Source organism: Pteropus vampyrus, unplaced genomic scaffold (assembly GCF_000151845.1).
Source record: "Pteropus vampyrus isolate Shadow unplaced genomic scaffold, Pvam_2.0 Scaffold970, whole genome shotgun sequence".
Classification (NCBI taxonomy): Eukaryota; Metazoa; Chordata; class Mammalia; order Chiroptera; family Pteropodidae; genus Pteropus; species Pteropus vampyrus.
The window spans coordinates 158,365-176,386 of record NW_011889751.1 but is presented as its reverse complement, the minus strand read 5'-3'; the positions used below and the strand labels follow the sequence as shown (position 1 = coordinate 176,386).

Sequence of the window (18,022 nt, the reverse complement as noted above, 5' to 3'; positions counted from 1 at the left end):
CCGAGTCAGGCTGCATTGGCGACCTTGTTATTTAATCTAATACCTCCTCCTGGGAAGAGTGATGCAGAGAAAGCCAAAGGCACAGCAACAGCACACTCTCTACTCAGATGTGTATAGTAAGTTAACATATGCTGATGCTTAAATAAGTTTTAAATGTTTTATCTTTTTCCATTAACATTCTTCTGAAGTTGTAGACCTATAACTTTTTGGTTTGTTTGGCACAGTAATCAGACATTTGGGGACTATCCCCTTGGTAGTATTTTTCTCCTCAGCCTTGCAGAGGTGGAACACAGGTGGCTGGTTTAAGCGGGCTAGGCTGGTGAAGTTCCAGAGTTGAGAACCAGTGTGTGGAGTCTGGATTGTGCACCTCAATGAACCTTCCATTGGACTGAATCAGGTAATTGAGCACACTAAGTTTGAGAAGTGGGGAGAGGCCAGTTTTCTAGCTTTTTTCTCTTTTTAATAAGTGGGACGGGATACTTACCTCAAGGTATGGGTGTGGGTGGGGTTACAAGGCAGTTCAGAGAGAACCTCTCTGGATGCTGTAGTTTTGATTAGATTTGCCTGACTGGGAGTGGGCATTTAAAAAATGCTAATTGGGGTTGGGAGCAATTTTGGCCTAGTTTTATTTATTTATTTTCATGAGAAATGCAGAAGAACCATGGGAGGAGTGGAGGCTTTTAGCCTCTATTTTCCCAGGCCCATGTTCTTTCTGGTTACTCTGAATGTCCCTCTGTACTCAAGTGAAAGAGCAAGATGGGAAATTTGAAGATGATTTGATGACTACCCAACAGCATGTCCAGAAAATGTAGGCCAAGATGGAGCTCGTGGGCAAGGGCCTAGGCTGTTATTTGACTGTCAGGCAGTCCTTAGCTTAGGCATCTAAATCATAGCTCAAGGCCTGGTTGCTTCATATAGTCTTTTTATTGAAGAAGGAGAAAACACAGGTTGGGGTAGTTGTTGATGTAGAATCCAGGACAAATAGAGCAAAAAAGGCAGCATGCCAGCTTAGCTCCCTTCTCTAGGGCATTGGTTTTTTGTTTCCATTTCCATGGCCTGGCTCAGAAATTTAAGGGTGCGTCAGAATCAGCTGGGCTATAGGTATATTCCAGCCACTTCAAAGACGCTGAAAATGCACCAAAAGATTAGAAGTTCCACCAAGAACTAGGGCAGTTGGTAGAGGCATATGTGTGTGTATGTAGGATAATGGGGGTAGGGGATGGGATCAGGGTGGGGAAGGATTTCTTGGTTAGCACAATAAATTATAGGGTCACTTAGAGGTCAAGTTGTATTTTCAACTTTAAAAAATATATATAATATTATATGTATATAATATATACATCTTTATGTCTCTATCTATACTGCAGCACAGTGGCAAAACATTTAGTTAAAAAATCCAGCGAAAATGTTGGAAGCATGCAGGCTAGAATCAAGGCAGGAGGAGGGGAGCCTGTATGGTTGCCGCCAGAGCACCATCTGGACATGTGCAAAGACATACATACACACATGGAAAAACGAAATTTGCAGAGAGAGCAGTCATCACATCTACAAGGAAAGATTTCACGTGATCACTGTAATAGGCAAGTGGACAAGCCCTCAGGACCTCATTCTCATCTTAATAAGCCAACTAGAAGAGAACTCCTGAAAGTTGCAACTGGCAGGATTGAGAGAGAAAGACAATCAAGCCTGGCTATCCTGACCCCTCTCTTCATCTCCCTGAGGCTATTTATTTTATTCATTCCTTAACATCAACTGTTTCTCTGCTACTTAGAGAAAACCATTCCCAAATTCCCTGAAGAGGTGAACTCCCTTGAATCCTTTGTAGATCCCAGGCATTCATAAAGAGCTCATTCCAATTAAATACTGTAGTTGCACAAGGTGCACAAAGAGAAGGACAACTGAGCAAGTTAAATAAGAACAAGAATATGGCCGATGAGATGATATAAACCTCAATGGAGACCTGATTGAGTCCAAGAAAAATGTATTAGTGTAAAGAATCGGGAGATTTTCTTGTTGGAGCTCATGTTCTGAAATAATTTAGCCTATATTAAGGTTTTGAGAGTTTTTTTGAAATATAATTCTAAATGTTGTGGCCTCTCCATCCAGCTTTCAAGGGCTACAGTTGAGATCTTGATGATATTGGAGGATCATCATCTTTTTCATCTTCACGGTTTCTGCGATGCCACAAATTTCCTTCAGAGAAAAAAAACAAGTATAGAAATAATGAATCTAGCATATTGCCAGATGCCCAAATATATGGACCCTAAAGAGAACAAACAAAGACTCTGTTAGGAGACAGACTGGTTTGTTTCTATTGTACCAACCACCTCTGAACAATCCAAGAAAACCAGTTGATACCATGTGAGCCAAACACAAATGGGATGAGTTCTCAGAACCTGATAATCCATAGAACTGCTATTGACCCCTTCAAGGTCTTCAGAAAGACTCTCAAACACCATGGTCTCTCAAATGGCAGATTCTTATGGAATCAAACCCATTGGACCAAAGTTGAGAAAGCTTGGTCTAGGAGATTCTCCCTTGGCATTTGTGCAAACTCTCAGTTCTTCAAAAACAAAGTGCCACTGTCCATCCCTTTTCCCCCATGCGCTCTATTGCTATATCTTTCAAGCTTCCTGGTTGTCTAGGCCAAATTTAGAAGAGACCATTGACATCAGAATTGGCATAACTGACAACTCTAAGAGAACCTTCTTTTGAGCTCCACTGACGTATTAATAATGAATAAGTCCAATTCTGAAGAAGAGATGGAACCAAAATTCCAATAATACAACATACAAATTTTGTATTTCCAGGGACTTACTATAACAAGGAATAAAAACGTTTAGAAAGGTAACGAAACCTTGTCCTGACCCTATAGGTGCCCACCACTGATACCGTCAATCCATTTCAAATAAGACTGCTTTCAGGACCAAAAGCTTGTAGTTGTATTTGACTAGGAGAGAGATCTAAGTATGACTACTGTGTCATACTTTATCAACCTATAACAGGAATGGGTGGAGCAGAAAAGTAACTGCTTATTATCATTTTTCTCTTCAGCTGTCTATTTCACAGAGACCACACAGCAGGGTTCCTTTTCAGGTTCTTTCCCTGACAGTGTCCATATCACATTCTAACTCATCTTGTCTAAGGAACTGCTTAACATTACCTAAGGCCGGCTCCCAACTAGCCTCCTCCTCTGTCACCACAATATCTGTGGACATTTCTAATTGGAGTTTTAGGTCCTTGGGAGGTACCAGGGTTACTGGGGAAGTTTTCGTAACCCCTATACCTGTGGGGGAGACTTACCAACAAAATCCTGGACTCTTTGGCATGACTTAGGCTTATCTTCCTCTTCTAGTTTCTTCTTCCTCAGTTTAGGGAACTTAACTTTCAATCTGAGGCTTCTACTGTCAGTGTCTGAAAATTTTTCCTGGGAAACCATAGCAAGAGGAAGGTCAAAATGTTAGTTGCTTAACATTCAGAAACAATTCCAAGAGGCCTGGCAAGATGATGAACGAGGATGGCTGAAGAAAGCAGGCAGATCTGCTATCTATCCAGGTGAGGGAGACACCCCTAACCACTAATCCCATGTGCTAGGAAGGCAAGTGTTCTTTACTAATATCCTATTCTGTGTCAGATGCCTTGCTAGATGCTTTAATAAATGCTTTCATATAAGCCCCAAAACAATCTTGCAAGGTGGATATTATCACTCCTATTGTAGAAATGAGGAAGCAGAGTCTCGGAGAGGTAAAATATGTCACCTGAGGTCATGCAACTAGGGATTAGTAAGGTAAAATTGCTAGAGTCACTGATAGCTCATGTGGCACCTTTGCATGAATTAGAAAAAAATCACCCCTTCCTTCAGACATATGGTTTGGTGATTCCCAGCTCACTCCCTTGTCCAAATACCTTCCTATAGGGAAGAATTTGCCACCTAGGCCACCCAATTTCCTGTTTGGAATGGAAAGAATGTTCTTTATACATAGCTCTTAATTATGAATGTGGGTTCTCTACTATACAGATCATGAAGGCTCTTTAATTCCAGCTCAGCCTCCCAGTCTTCTCACTTCTACTAAAGCATGCTTGTTTCACTACTGGTCTCAGTGCCCTAAGGTTAACTTTGTTGCCAGAAAGTTTAGTCAAACACATTCCAAGAAACTTTGCGATTTTCTTCTCTTTAAGATTATGTATACCTCTGATCCCCTCTATTAGAAGAAGAGTATAAAACTGTGTTCCTCCTCTTCCTGTTCTGACCCCTACTTATCCTGTCTCCTCTAGGCTACATACAAAGGCCATCAGAATTGCCTTTCAGAAGAAACCTAAAGGAAGGCCACAGGACCTTGCCCCTCAGCTAAAGCCTTGGAAAGCACAATGAATAATTGACTTTCATCCTGCTTTTCCCCGCCAAAGTGGATCTGCATCTTCTCTGGCCTTAAGGTGAGCAATAATGTCATGAATGAATGAGCAACACCTTCCTGGCTTTCTTTCAATCCACTCTGCCCTTATTTAGAGCCTTACTTCTTCATCTTTATGGGAATACCAAAGCTCAGAAAAGAGATTATGCCCTAGGCCAGGCAGACTCACATACTGAGACCTCAGGCCATGGATGGTTTTCATCGTTTCTCTCAATATCCAGTCCATTAGCATAGTTCAGGGATTTGGTAAGATATACCTGAACTGAGTAATAATAGAAACAGGGTGCTAGAAGAGTTTGCTTCCTTTTCTGCATACCAGCATGTTTCCTTTCCCCAGAGGGCTACAAATCAAGAGCAGCAAAGTCGTCAGCAAAGGCAGATAAGAAAGTTATTAAATCCTTTAAGACCTGAAGTCGTATATGGCTTTTTCTTTGAATTGGTAACCTGATTGCTGTATTAGTCCAAACATGCCTATATGGCTTATTCACATGCATATAATTGGTGTATGGAGCCAGAAAACAGGTATGATGAGTAAGGAAGCCAGGGATTCCTACAGTTTGAAATGAGCCATTCCATGGTGGGAAAATTTAAGGAAAAACCCTGTCAGACCATAAAGGGTATAATTTACCTAGTGATAGTTGGACATCTTTGGGTCATTTGAGTTATTATGTAGGACTATTTTTCGATCTCAGGAAAGTGCTCAGAGTTGTCCAAAAATGACAGCGTCTCTACAGGTATATTGTAGCTACTACTACCATGCTTGATTGTCTTTTAAGCCACACATCTGGTAGGGGAAGGCACTGGAGATACTTCTATCCTCCCAGAGGGGAATGGATAATAAGCAGCAGAGAGAGGTGATATTTGGGAGATTTAACCACCAGTAAAGCCTGAGAATCAACCATATAGAACGGAGGTTGGTTGTAAGCAGCTGGTATGGCCATCATGCAGCTACTAAGCAGGGAGGGGTAATTGTGGCCAGGAGAACAGCACAGAAAAAAACAATCTTGCTTATTCTTTCCCAATCATTTTCTGCCACAGAATGGTTCTTCTTCCTAGTCATTTTTTTATGGTCATGTAATTTTTCAGTGTGCTTTCTGCCTTGTCCTGTCTACTTATGATGAGGAGTTGGGAGGAGGAGCTTCCATTAAGCTCAATCCAAAAACCACAACTGGACCCTCTCTGCTATTCAGTCACTGTGCCCTGGCCCACACTAGAAGGTAAAGCACAAAGAAGAATTCCTCTTCCCCTTTATTTCTCAATCCCCAGATCACACACCTCGGGGACAAGGATTGAATTCATCCAGTCAATCTCAGATAGCTTTTCAAACTCCTTATTCATGGCATCCAGGGTGGTTTGCAGTAAAGCCTTATCCTCAGCATTTCTCAGCTGGTGAAGACAAGAAAGAGAGTGAGTGTCCAATGCCTAGTACTCTGCCTTCGTAGACTCTTGCCCTCTCACCGACCCCAGTCCTTGCTAGTGGCCATGAGACCGTAGGGTGGCAACTTGCATCTCTTTTGGCCTTGGGGTCATGGAAAAGTGTAGCGAGATCTTTTTCTCAATTGGGAGACCCAGGAAACAATCAGATTGTATGGCTTTCCTTGGGACTAGACATGCTCACAATTTGGTAGGAAGAAAGGCCCTTTGACCAGTGTAAATTAACACTGAGTTTATACCCCTGCAGCCTAGGGTCTAGGATAAGTGTCCTACCCTTGACTCTAAAAGTCCCTGGAGATATCTAAGTGTCTCCCTAAATAACAGCTACCAATTTTTGAGCACATACTGCATGCTAGGCACTGTGCATGCATGATTTCATTCCATCTTTACAATAACTTTATAATATCTTATAAGGTACTAGTCTCATTTTATAGGTGATAAAACAGACTCAAAGAAGTTTAGTGCTCAAAATCACATGGCTAGACAGAACCCTGATCTGTTTAACTCTATAGCCTATCCTCTATACCACACAGTCCCAGAAAGAATATGTGAAATGGCCAGATTCTGGGGACGAGAGAGGATCTTTATTACACAGCTATTATAATTTGAAGGCTGCTTTGTGAAACAAGGAGAGGGCTAGAGAGAGATTGGCTCAATTTTCTTTTCTGGCAAAGAGGGCCTACCTCCCCAGTCTGTGCTTTAGCCCATATCTCTTCACTTTCAATAAGAAATGAGTTTCAGATGGTTTGTCTCACAGGTTCAGGAAACACAGTTTAAGCATTCTCTAGTAACCCCCAGCACCCATAGTATGAACTGTATTCAGTCCATGGGAGACATAAAATGCATTATCCTGGGACCATCTTCAATTCAGACAAAGATGACATAGTTTATGTTTCAGTAAATAGTGAACTGGGAGAACAAATGCATGCTGATATTTTCATCCCGAACATGTTTTCCAGTCCACCTTACTTGGCCTCACCTCTCCTCCCTGGCATGCTCTACTTTCAACCTGGCCCTTATGTGGCTTCTTGCTGTGCATGGGCCACTTGATGTTCCAGCCATAAGTAGAGCCTTGCCTACTGTCACAAATGGGTGGCAGCTAAATGGATAGGGGATGGGGTTGAAGGTGATGGCCAGTCAGGATGGGATATGAGAGAGAAACAAGTCAGGGCTGACAAATTATCTCTTGATTTTGTCTTACAACTAATGATTTAGGACAGTAACAGGTATCCCAGATGCACAGACATTTATGTGCCCATGGCAGTGGGATGGGGGAGAATGGGTATCAGGTAGAAATGGCCATCACTTCAAGGTAATGGGGGAAGGGGTAGGAGTCCTTAGGGGCATGCTTACCAGCAATGCTCAAAAGGGGTTTGGTAGTCAAACCCAAAGGCACAGAAAAGAAAAGAATTTGGACTTTGGAAAATGATTCCTAATTATAACCAGAAAGGAATAAAATTGCTTCCTAATGACTTCTTATTTGGCATCTGGAGACTTAGGCTCTGAAAAATAATAGGTGGGTGAACCTGAATCTTGTATTCTATTCTCCTGTCCTTCTGGCTCCAGTGGAAACCTTGTCCAGGACTCTTCTCTGAGGTAAATATGTAAACTGACTCAGGACTTCGTTGGTTATGTCTTGGTTCCTGTCCCAACACATCATTAGCCATAGCATAAGTGAGGTTGCCAAATAAGGGATGTGGGAGTTACTGGGTGGCATTTACTTCATAAGTCTACATCCCTCTGCCAAAACCAAGCTCCATACTCTCTTTCCTCAAGATGAGGAATAACAACACCCAAATGAAATAAGCCTTATCTCCATGCTACCTCTATGACATAGCCTTTCTGGAGAAACTTTGTCTTTCTTAGTTAGCTGCCTCTTGCCCAGTGGTCTCATTTGGATGTGCATATGTGTGGTTCTTTACCAGTTCCTTTGTTAAGAATGCTATGTACTCAATTTGGGCTTTTGGCTGGCAGGAACCAATATTCATGGGATGAGCCTCAAGAAAGCCTGAGTGACAATGAGAGGTCAAGTTCCCATATTTCCTGCTGCCCAAACTGGCAAGGCCATTGAGTTTGCCTATGTTTAGAAGGTACGTTTGTTGCTACAGTCTAAAGCTGAAAGACTCTAGCTTGAGATTCAGGTGCTGGGACAGCTTGACCTGATTGCCTTCGCCACTCTGCTGCCTGTGCAGTGTGCCAATTAGATGTGCAAATGGAAAAGAGGAAAATATACTTCTTGAAATATCAACTCAGAAGCCCTTCTTCAAATAAACCATAGATGAGAGACAAGAACAGCATCTGCCTCAGGGCCTTAAACAGGACCCAAAAATGGAGTGGTCATCATCAGTTGACTCATCAGGCCACACTCACCAAGTGTGCTTATGGACTTTGCCTTCTGCAAAATACTCAATTATGCCTCAGACTATTTTTCTTAACACTAATAAAATTTACCATCTATCAGGCTGCTACTATGTGCCAAGCATAGCTAGGCACTTAATATACAAGTTTGTTTAATCCTCACAACAACCTGGAGAGGTAGAGATTGCAATTCCTATTGTGTAGGTAGGGAAACTGAGATCCAGAGAGGTGAAGTTATTTCACATAGCTAGTGTTACGGTTTCAACTATGTTCTCCTCTCCTCCAAAAGATATGTTGAAATCCTAACCCCAAATACCTCAGAATGTGACCTTATTTAGAAATAGTGTCATTGCTGATGTAATTAGTTTTTAAGATGAGTAGGGTGTGCCTCTGATCCAGTATGACTGGTATCTTTATAAGAAGATGGCCATTTGAAGACAGAGGGACATAGGGAGAACACCGTGTGAAGATGGAGGATGAGAATAATGCATCTGCAAGCCAAAGGAAACCAAAGATTGCCAACAAGTCACCAGGAAGAGGCAAGGAAGGATTACCCTACAGACTTCAGAGGGAATATGGCCCCATTGACACTGTGATTTCAGGCTTCTAGCCTACAGAACTATGAGAATAAATTTCTGTTGTTTTAGGTCACCCAGGGCTTAGTACTTTGTCTCAGCAGCCTTAGGGAACTAATACAGCTAGTAAATGGCAGATTTGGGATTTGAACAGAGTACCCCAACTTTTCCCACTATTCTATACTGTTTTTCCACATGGTGAGAGAAGTATGTGGATACTTGGGAGATACAGAGCAGCTCAAAAGAACTCACTCTTTTCTACTGAAGCTGTTTTATATGTAATGAGAACAACCTACTTTTGACTGGCCCGGTCTGGACCCAGGAGAGGGGGAGACTTTTCTTCAAGGATATGGTAGTCCCTATAGGTTAGCATAACCTGTGAAGTGATACAATCAGTGACAACCTTGGGTGAGGTTGATACAGCAGAGACTGCCAGGTAAGCACCTGGACAAAATGCTCCTACAGGTCTTCCAGTGTCCTAGAACCAAGCATAGACCATGACCATCTTCAGATGGGAGACTTTGCCCTCCCTTGTTCCAACCCCCTCCACTCACCAAGTTTTCATCCAGGAAAGCTTTGGTGTCATTGTAGAGCCCTTTAAGATTAAATGTAACATCTGCTGCATCATTTCTGCTTAGAGTCTGAGAGAAGAAAGAAAAAGGAAGAGAAAGGACAAAGACAGAGGAGTTGTTGGTTAGCAAGCATGCAGTGGCTGGCTTCTCTGTGGGAGGGTAGGAGCAGGCTAGTAGGATATGGCTGTAGAAAAAGTATTCGAAATATAGCACAACTAGTACAGCATGGGTACCAACCAATAAGAACTGACTCCAGCTGTCAACCACTGTAGCTGTATTGGTGTGTCCTTTGAAGTGACACCGCACAACTTGGTATTTGGCATCATTGATTGAATACTTTTGGTATAGGGAAATACTAATAGCAAACCAGAGAGTAAATTGTTGCCGCTGGGCTAGAGCCAAGGCCTACCCTCCCACAGAGAAGCCAGCCACTGCATGCTTGCTAACCAACAACTCCTCTGTCTTTGTCCTTTTCCCATTATAGGTGAAGTTAGGCCCAACTAGCTCTCTTCTTGAAATTCTAGGCCTTGAGCTCCAGGCCTCCTCCAACTAAGATCTGGCCCCAAATAAATAGGTAACCCGCATCTTAGGAGGCCCTGATCCTATATGTGGCTCTTTTGTATCTTTTGCCTAACACTGAAGTTACTTTTTAAAAGCATCCTTCAAATCTGGCAATTTAAATCTGGGTGAAGTCATGGGATAGCATATTTAACATTAAGTATCCTAATCTGGACCTTTCCTTCAAGAGGGAAACCAGGGAAGCTTGGAGCTCAGGTTTCAATGACAGGTGTCACCTTAACAGGTTACCTGGGATGAGGAAGAGCCAAGGCCAAATTTCTCTCCATTCACTTGCCATTTATCCCCTTAGGTCAGTGTAGTAGATGGCTATCAGGGAAGAGGGCTAGCTCTCAGGCTGATGAAATCTGATATAGGATTTCCCCAGTAGTCCTCTGGACCTGTAACGAGTCAAGGAATACCTACGTGCTTTCCCCTCCACTCTATCCACCAGTTTCCTGACATATCATTTTCCCAGTTTTTCCACATAGCCTTCAGCTCCCCTTCCTTCCCTTTCATTCCTTTTCTTATTTGGTTTGACTCCTTTCCTTCATCTGCCCCTCCACCTCTTACCTCAATGAGAGTACAGGAAGCTGCACCTGCCTCGTTGCCATTGTATTGGCCATAAAATACATTGTTCAGGATGTTAGCACTGGCATTCACAGAATCCATGAGGACAGACACATGCTGGTGGACCTTGCTCAGGTCAGTAAGTCTGTAATAAGACAAGGACAGATAGATGAGTCTAGAGTTCTGAAGGAATTCTGGCCTGGGGTGCTGGTGAGGGTTGGGATAAGAATAGAAATGAAAGCCCTGGGTACCCAAATTGGATTTTTTACTCCATCCTATTATTTCTACTCATCTATATGTGGCCACATATGCCAAAAAATGTTTCTACTCTTCTCTAGGTATTCACCTTTGTCCATCCTTGTATCACCTGTATTAAATACTGGGTTCTTTGGGAGAGTGGGAGACCAAACTAGGGAAGGGCAGCTGACACCAGGAACTCCAAGGCCCTCCTGATATTTAAGAGCAAGGATAAACATTCTTAGTCCTGTTGTGTCTGGGGCAGCAGGAGGAGATCAAAATTCATCTCTGGGCCTAATGGGAGAGGTCCAAATTGGCTTATTGCCAAGCATAAAGACCATTTCTGCCTGGATTGTTAGAGCCCCTGTCAATCTTCAGAGCTCTGGGTAAGACCCTTTTCTGATCCCAGGCTCCCCAGTAGCCAATAGACACAAATTGGCTTCTCTCTATCCCTTCTTAGGATTCCCAGCCCTGTATCTGGTCTAATCCACTTACCTGCTGATGAGGTTTTCTGCAAGCTGAGCTAAGTGCTGCATCTGGGCAGACTCCTCATCAGAGAGGATACCCTGAGATTTTCGGGAGTCCAGCTGGGGTTGAGAGGCAGCTTGAATTTCAGTATGCTTGCACTCCCACATTTTCATTGAGTTCTCAATGTCCTGGAGATGAAGACAATGGTAGATCCTAATGTTTACTGTAGTTAAGATGGCATGTGACAGAGCTGTCTGTGAGTCTGATATTTGTGGGTATAGTGAGTAAAGGGGAAAGAAGGCCCAACCATTCCCCCATATACCAACTTACACACCTATACATCTATGCATTATTTTATTCAATGTCTCTTCTATACTAGGTACTTTAGGTTTTTGTTGTTATCGATACTATGTTGAGTCTTGGGACAACATGCTTCAATTAGACAAATGTCTGCCTTACAGAGACTCCTATATGAGGGCATCATTATCAATAAAAATGGTGGAGCACCTTTCATGATCCTTTCTTTGGCAAATCTAGGTAATATGTTGTGATGGATTTTAGAACTAGACGTATTTAATTTTGATTTTTTCTTCTATCATTTACTAGTTATATAACCTTTAGCAAATTATTTAACCTCTCTGGTCCTCATTTTCCTCACCTGTAAAATGTTAGTAAGTGTATCTATGTCATAGGATTGTTGGAGGACCTACTTTAGAGAATATATGTAAAGTGCCCAGCACAAAGTAGGCAGCTTATAAACTAGACTTCCCCTCTATTGCTGTTTCTATGGACTGTCTTCAGGTCAGAATGGAATAAAGCCCCCAAGCATTGAACATCTGATCAATAATGGCTCCTTTCTAGCTTTAGATGATTTAGCTGAAGTGTATGACATTTGTGAATGCAGCATTTTAAGGAACCGTAGAGGAACCTAAAGACCATATTCAATGAAGAATCTCTTATTGAAAGAGCAGATTTCTCCATACACACCAGAGGCTAAAGCTCTATGTGCAGTGGAGGGAGTACAACTTTGTCTAAAACTACAGGAGGGAGCTCCTTGTCTCACTCTCTTGGACAGTGGTTTGCAAATGTCAGTATATATCAGAATGTCTCAGGGCCTGGTTTATAAATGCAAGTTCCCAGGAACTACCCATTCCCATTCTGATTCAATGAGTCTGGTGTAGAAACCAAGAATGTTCATTTCTAGCAAGCACCCAAGGTGATCCTGATGCATGTAGCATTCAGACATCCCTTTGAGAGTTTCTGCTTGACTGAAATATTCAGTACTCAAGTGATAACTGTAGATGAGACAATGTAGGAACTCAAGACAAGCCTTTATCTTCTTACCCGATCTCTTATCAGCATTTGGGCAGCATTCTTGTATCTAATCTTGATAAGGCCTGGCCTCTGAACCCAGGCCTCCCCATCTACCTGCACTGGAATACCTTCTTCACCATCAATGGTTATCATCACCTCACGGCACTGCCAGAGAAGAGGAGGAGAGAGAATGGGGGAGAAAAATGAGGCATCTACTATAGAACAATCTGATAATCCCACAGTCATGGCTTTATTTATATCTGAAACAGGACTGTTAAGGATGTGAATCAGATTATCTCAGGGAGAAAACAACTATCTATGGACTTTTTGCTCCTTCAGTCCCTACCACCTCTGTCTCCAACCTTAGCCACCTTGCTGCCCACCAGATAATTGCCTCCCTCTACCCTAACACTCTTATTCCCAGTTAATTCCTGGGACTACCCTATACCCTAGGTTGTAGGCACAGAGCTCAGCCCCCTCCTGGTGCCCGCTCAGCCCCTGACTACCTGGGCGATGCGATGATGATGCAGGTTGATGATACGGGACATTGCCATCTGTATGGAACCAAAGATTGCCACTACCTCCAGCTTCCCATCATCTATTGCAGGAGCCTCATATTCCTGAGGTAGAAGAAATATGTCATATATCCCCTTGAGAAACTACACCATCTCTATCACAAGCAGGTATGCTTTGAAGGTTCCTGGTGAAAATTTTTCTAGTTCATGAAGAGTGGAGTTACTAATTTTTAAAAGGAGAAAGATGAGGTCAGAAAGCCAATCTAGGACAAGGGCACTGAGATCATAATTCTTAGCCCCCTTGGAGATCACAGCTCTCAGCTGGTTCCCTCCATGTCCAAAGTAGCATCATAAATGCCCAAGGCCATTCCAATTAGACTCATGGCCTTCTTATGTGAGCTCAGAGGAAAAGGGCCATGGCTAATTTCCCAGGTTTTATCTATAGACATCTTTGGAGAAAAGAACATGGCCTAGGTAACCTTTCAAGGATCTGTCAGGCCTGAGGAGTGGAAAATTCAAAGTCCAGACAATACTTAAGAATTGATCTGATCCTGAGGGAGGTCTTTGGTTGATTCTTGTGCTCTGAAATGGTAATTGCCTTTTTCAAAACTGCTTATACAGCTGTTACTAATAAAGGTTCCCAGACCACCTCATGTTCCCTCATTGTCCACTTCCTACTCCAGTCAGTCCAGTTCTCCTTTCTGAGAGAACTTTAGAGGGTCCAAACCTTTCTCCCTCCCGTTCCTTGTTCCATACTCACCATGGTTGCTGTGCTGCTTCCCCAGAAGTTGATGCCTCCGGCATAGCTGGTAATGTTGAGCACTACAATGCCTTGCAGATTTGGCAAGGAGATGGCTTCTCCATCACACTGAAAGATACCAATGTGAAGAGACATTTACAAAGATGGGAAAAGAGCTCTATCTTCTCTTCACACTATTATTTTCTCATCCATAAAATAGAAATCTATCTTCATGCCTTTCTCCCATGAGCTGTGAGTGAGCTGTGAGTTAAAGCTTGGGGAGAACTAGGGAAAGTTGATCCCTAAAGTCATGATATTTCCTTTTTCTATGCCCAGAAAGGATAACCCTTTTTTCCACTAACCTCCAGGTGCACTCGTTCTTCAAGTTTCCTATAAGAGCGTTGCAAAAGTTCCTTGCTTCCCAAGAGGCCATACCACATCTTGTTCTTAAGGCGGCTACTACAGAGAGATAAGGGTAGAGAAAGGCAGCCATATGGTGAATAATATAAAAATGAATGGATGAAGAAAAGCAAGAGGGAACACCATTTTATTCCTCATGTGCCTTCATAAAGAGAGGAGTCATACTGAATGGAAACTGGACACAAGAGGGGATGCTACAGTGGTGTAACTGGTATCCCCATGCAAACACATGCTGAAATGGGTTTCTGGGCCCCTCAAAGCCTCAGTATCCCATCAATATGTAAATTTGCCAGTTTTTCTTGCTTCTGATATTGATTCAGACTTGGCAGAGATAGGCAATATTGAGAAAATACTATTCATAAAAAGCTGTGAGCAAAGCTGGTTGTAGATACTAGCTACCCTGGCAAGTGCCACTCCCACTCCAGAAGCTCAAGATTTCAGTTGCTTGGAATCAATTTCATTTGAAACATATGACTCTTAGACTGCAATTTCTTTGAAGCATAATTTTTCTGACAAAGTGGAGGGATTTTCTAAGATCTGTATATCAAACACTAATTCAGTGCTATAAAATAGAGCTAAATTTACTAGGTAGATTGTAGAAGAGGAGCCAAGTAGAGAGAATATAGGACAGGCAAGGGTATCAGGAGACTTGGGGTAAGGGTGGCAAGGACAAGGTCCTGGTGATTGTAGGATCTCTGATGAAAACAGGCTGGTGGATTACAACCACTAGAAAGACTGGCTAGAGTTTACTATAAGCTTTTAAAGTAGAGCCACATAAATGAGCCACCACAGGGCATGAGTTTTACAATGTAAGAAGGCTAGCACAAAATTATTGGACTCTGTTGAAAACCATAAGTTATTTGGGTACTTTAGTTTCCTTATCTATAAAAATAGGAATTTAGTTATATGGAAATACAAAATACTAGAACAACCAAGACAATTCTGAAGAAGAACAAAGTTGGAGGACTTTCATCTCTCAGTTTCAAAACTAACTATAAAGCTACAGTTATCAAGAAAGTGTGGTATTTGTATAAGATAGACACATATCAATCGAACAGAAGTGAGAATCCAGGAGGAAAAAAACCCTTACATTTATGATTATGTGATTGTTGACAAATGTGCCAACATCATTCATTACAGGAAAGAACAGCTTTAAAAAATAATGCTATTATAATTGGATATCCATATATGTGCAAAAAGATGAACTTAGACCCTTACCTCACAACATACAAAAAATTAACTCAGTGTGATTATCGACTTAAATGTAGGAGCTAAAACAAGAAAAGATTTAAAAGAAAACTTTGCAAAATTTTAGAACCTGGGGTAGACAAATATTTCTTAGATATGGCATAAAAAGCATGGTCCATAAAAGAAAAAAAATGATCAATTTGATCTCATCAAAATTGAAAACTTTTGTATTTAAAAAGATAGCATTAAGAAAATTAAAAGAAAGCAACATAAAAAAAGGCAAGCAACTGAGAAACAATATTTGCAAATCACATATCTGGTAAAATACTTGTTCCTCAGTCTTGGTCTGCTCTGAGAAAGAGGTTCTGCTTGCAGGTGTCAATGATGATGGTTGCGGGGAGGGGGCATGCTTCTTTTTACTTGTGGTTTCAAATTACCACAATAACTCCAAGACTGCCTTAGGGTTTGTCTGTAATATAGAAGTACCAAAGAGTGCCAAACAGGCTAACACTGGATAGAGTAAAATCAATTGGTTCAAGAGAACCAGGTTAGGAACACCAAGAACTGGTAAGGTGATACTTTGCAGCCTTGCCAAGCAAAAACAGACCTGAAGCCACTACTAGAACCTTGTCAAGCACTCACAGAAAGAGCAAAAATAGGCAATTTGCTGAATTGAGTCACTGTAATAATTTTCAATAACAGTAACACAGTTAGCTGTGTTTACACAGCAACCCACAGGTCTAGACTATGAAGACAGCCCAAGTTCAGGAAGCTAATGCAGAGTCATCACAGACTAAGTCAACATTTAGGGCAAGATGTCCTGCTAAGCTAACCTTGGGGTTTGATCTGTTTTACTTCCAAAGGACCTTTTTCTTTCTGTTGCTTGTCTGAGAGGTAGGGGTTGTAGGGATACATGTGCATATTGTGATTACGTGTCTGCACATAGGAAGGGGAGTTTCTTTTCCTTACTTGTATTGTCTTGGGTGTTCATCTCTTCTGGTGTTGAACTCCAGAGAAATTTTAGCATCCAGTCCAATTCCAAAATAGTTGTTCATGACACACCTTTCTTTGAAGCATCTGAAATTCGCCAAAGGGAAGAGGACAGACATTGGTGCAGGAAAGAAGTGCACTATCATTGGGCTGAAGACTTCATATGCATGATCAAAGACTACTGAAGGAATGTCCCTTCCACACTGAGCACAAGGCTTAACATTCTTAAGAGGCACATGTAGGTGTCCTATTGTGTTAACAACTAGCTTTGTGAGCTGTAAGAGAGGGCACTCAGTTAGTTGAGAGGATTCAGTGGGATTGGGATTCATAATAAAGAAGTTGTTTTTGGAGGCTCTGAGATATGAGTGGCCAATATTTTTTCCACATATAACAAAGAGAAATAGAATCATTGATTTATTTCCATAAAGAACTTTTGAGTACCTGAGATAAAATGAACTAGAGTAAAGTCTGCATTACTGTTTTCAGAGATGTCTGAACTCCTTTGTAGCACTTTCACATCAAAGAGCAAAGTGACCACACATTTGTGAGAAAAGACTGATAAAAGCTCCTTTTTTTCTCTCTCTCTTATCTATCTGTCTGTCTGTCTGTCTGTCTATCTATCTATCTATCTATCTATCTATCTATCTATCTATCTATCTATCTATATCTATCATCTATCTATCTATCTATCTATCTATCTATCTATCTATCTATCTATCTATCTATCTATCATCATCTACATAATCAAGCTGTTTTTTATTCTTTTGAATCCATCTCAGGTGTCACCATCAAAATCAGTGGTGTGCTGGGGGCAGTTTGTATCAGCTCATGTCAGCTGATTATGCCTCACTTCCCAACTCAGCATTCGACATTATACCAATAGCTTGAAATAGACCATGGTGGGAGAGTTTAGACCAGTTAATAAATCAGAGCTTTTTTCTCCCAGAAAGCTGGTTATTAAACTTTTGTCAGCACACCAATGGGTCAAAACTCATTAGGTAGGTCCATGAGACCTCAGGCATGAACTTAAGCTAATGCTGAAGCGGAAGGGAATGGGGAGTAGATATAGGAATAAATGGGAAGCTGCAGAAAACTTCAGTAATTGCTAACTATGTCCTTCTTTTGGGAAACTGAAAAGTATAGCTACTCAATTATAGATAATTTTAAAAATTCATTACTTAACTGATCCTACATCTCTCACATGAGATTTGCCTCCCTCAACCACAGTCCAGAAATTGTGGTTTCTCTAACTGATGTTCAACCGATCTTAATGGAACTCAAAATGAGTGAATGGGGGTGGAACTTGGTTGCTGGGAATATTTGAAACTGGCGGGGCTAGTAAGAAAGACATCTTTAGATTTACTACATAGTTCCCTAAATGTCCACTTATTATTTTAGTACCTCCAGTAATTGACTGTTAAAGGCAACAGTGGAAAAACAAGTCCTTTGAAATAACAAAAGCTAACATTTATTATTTATAATAATAACAATAGTAATAACTATTAATATATATAACACTTAACTATGGGTACCAAGCACTGCTCAATGCAAGTACTGTGCATATATAAACTCAATAAATACAGCAAACCTATGTGTCAGGTTCTACAATTACCTCCATTTTACATGTGAGGAAACTGAAGCTCAGATTGGTTGTATTAGTTGTGTAAGGTCACCC

At 41.4% G+C, this 18,022-nt stretch overlaps 1 protein-coding gene across 1 annotated transcript in view; it reads right to left on the bottom strand.

Annotated features, from left to right (window-relative positions):
• Positions 1-2,116: 2,116 nt before the first annotated feature.
• Positions 2,117-18,022, bottom strand: part of DGKK (diacylglycerol kinase kappa) — a 100,636-nt gene continuing 84,730 nt past the window's right edge. Inside the window, exons 18-28 of the mRNA XM_011386170.1 lie at positions 16,327-16,434; positions 14,112-14,208; positions 13,771-13,878; positions 13,002-13,115; positions 12,526-12,660; positions 11,209-11,369; positions 10,480-10,621; positions 9,334-9,420; positions 5,688-5,798; positions 3,304-3,427; positions 2,117-2,193 (exon numbers count right to left, since the gene is read on the bottom strand). Coding sequence (XP_011384472.1) covers positions 2,117-2,193; positions 3,304-3,427; positions 5,688-5,798; positions 9,334-9,420; positions 10,480-10,621; positions 11,209-11,369; positions 12,526-12,660; positions 13,002-13,115; positions 13,771-13,878; positions 14,112-14,208; positions 16,327-16,434 — 1,264 coding nt within the window. The remainder of the gene's footprint in view (positions 2,194-3,303; positions 3,428-5,687; positions 5,799-9,333; positions 9,421-10,479; positions 10,622-11,208; positions 11,370-12,525; positions 12,661-13,001; positions 13,116-13,770; positions 13,879-14,111; positions 14,209-16,326; positions 16,435-18,022) is intronic.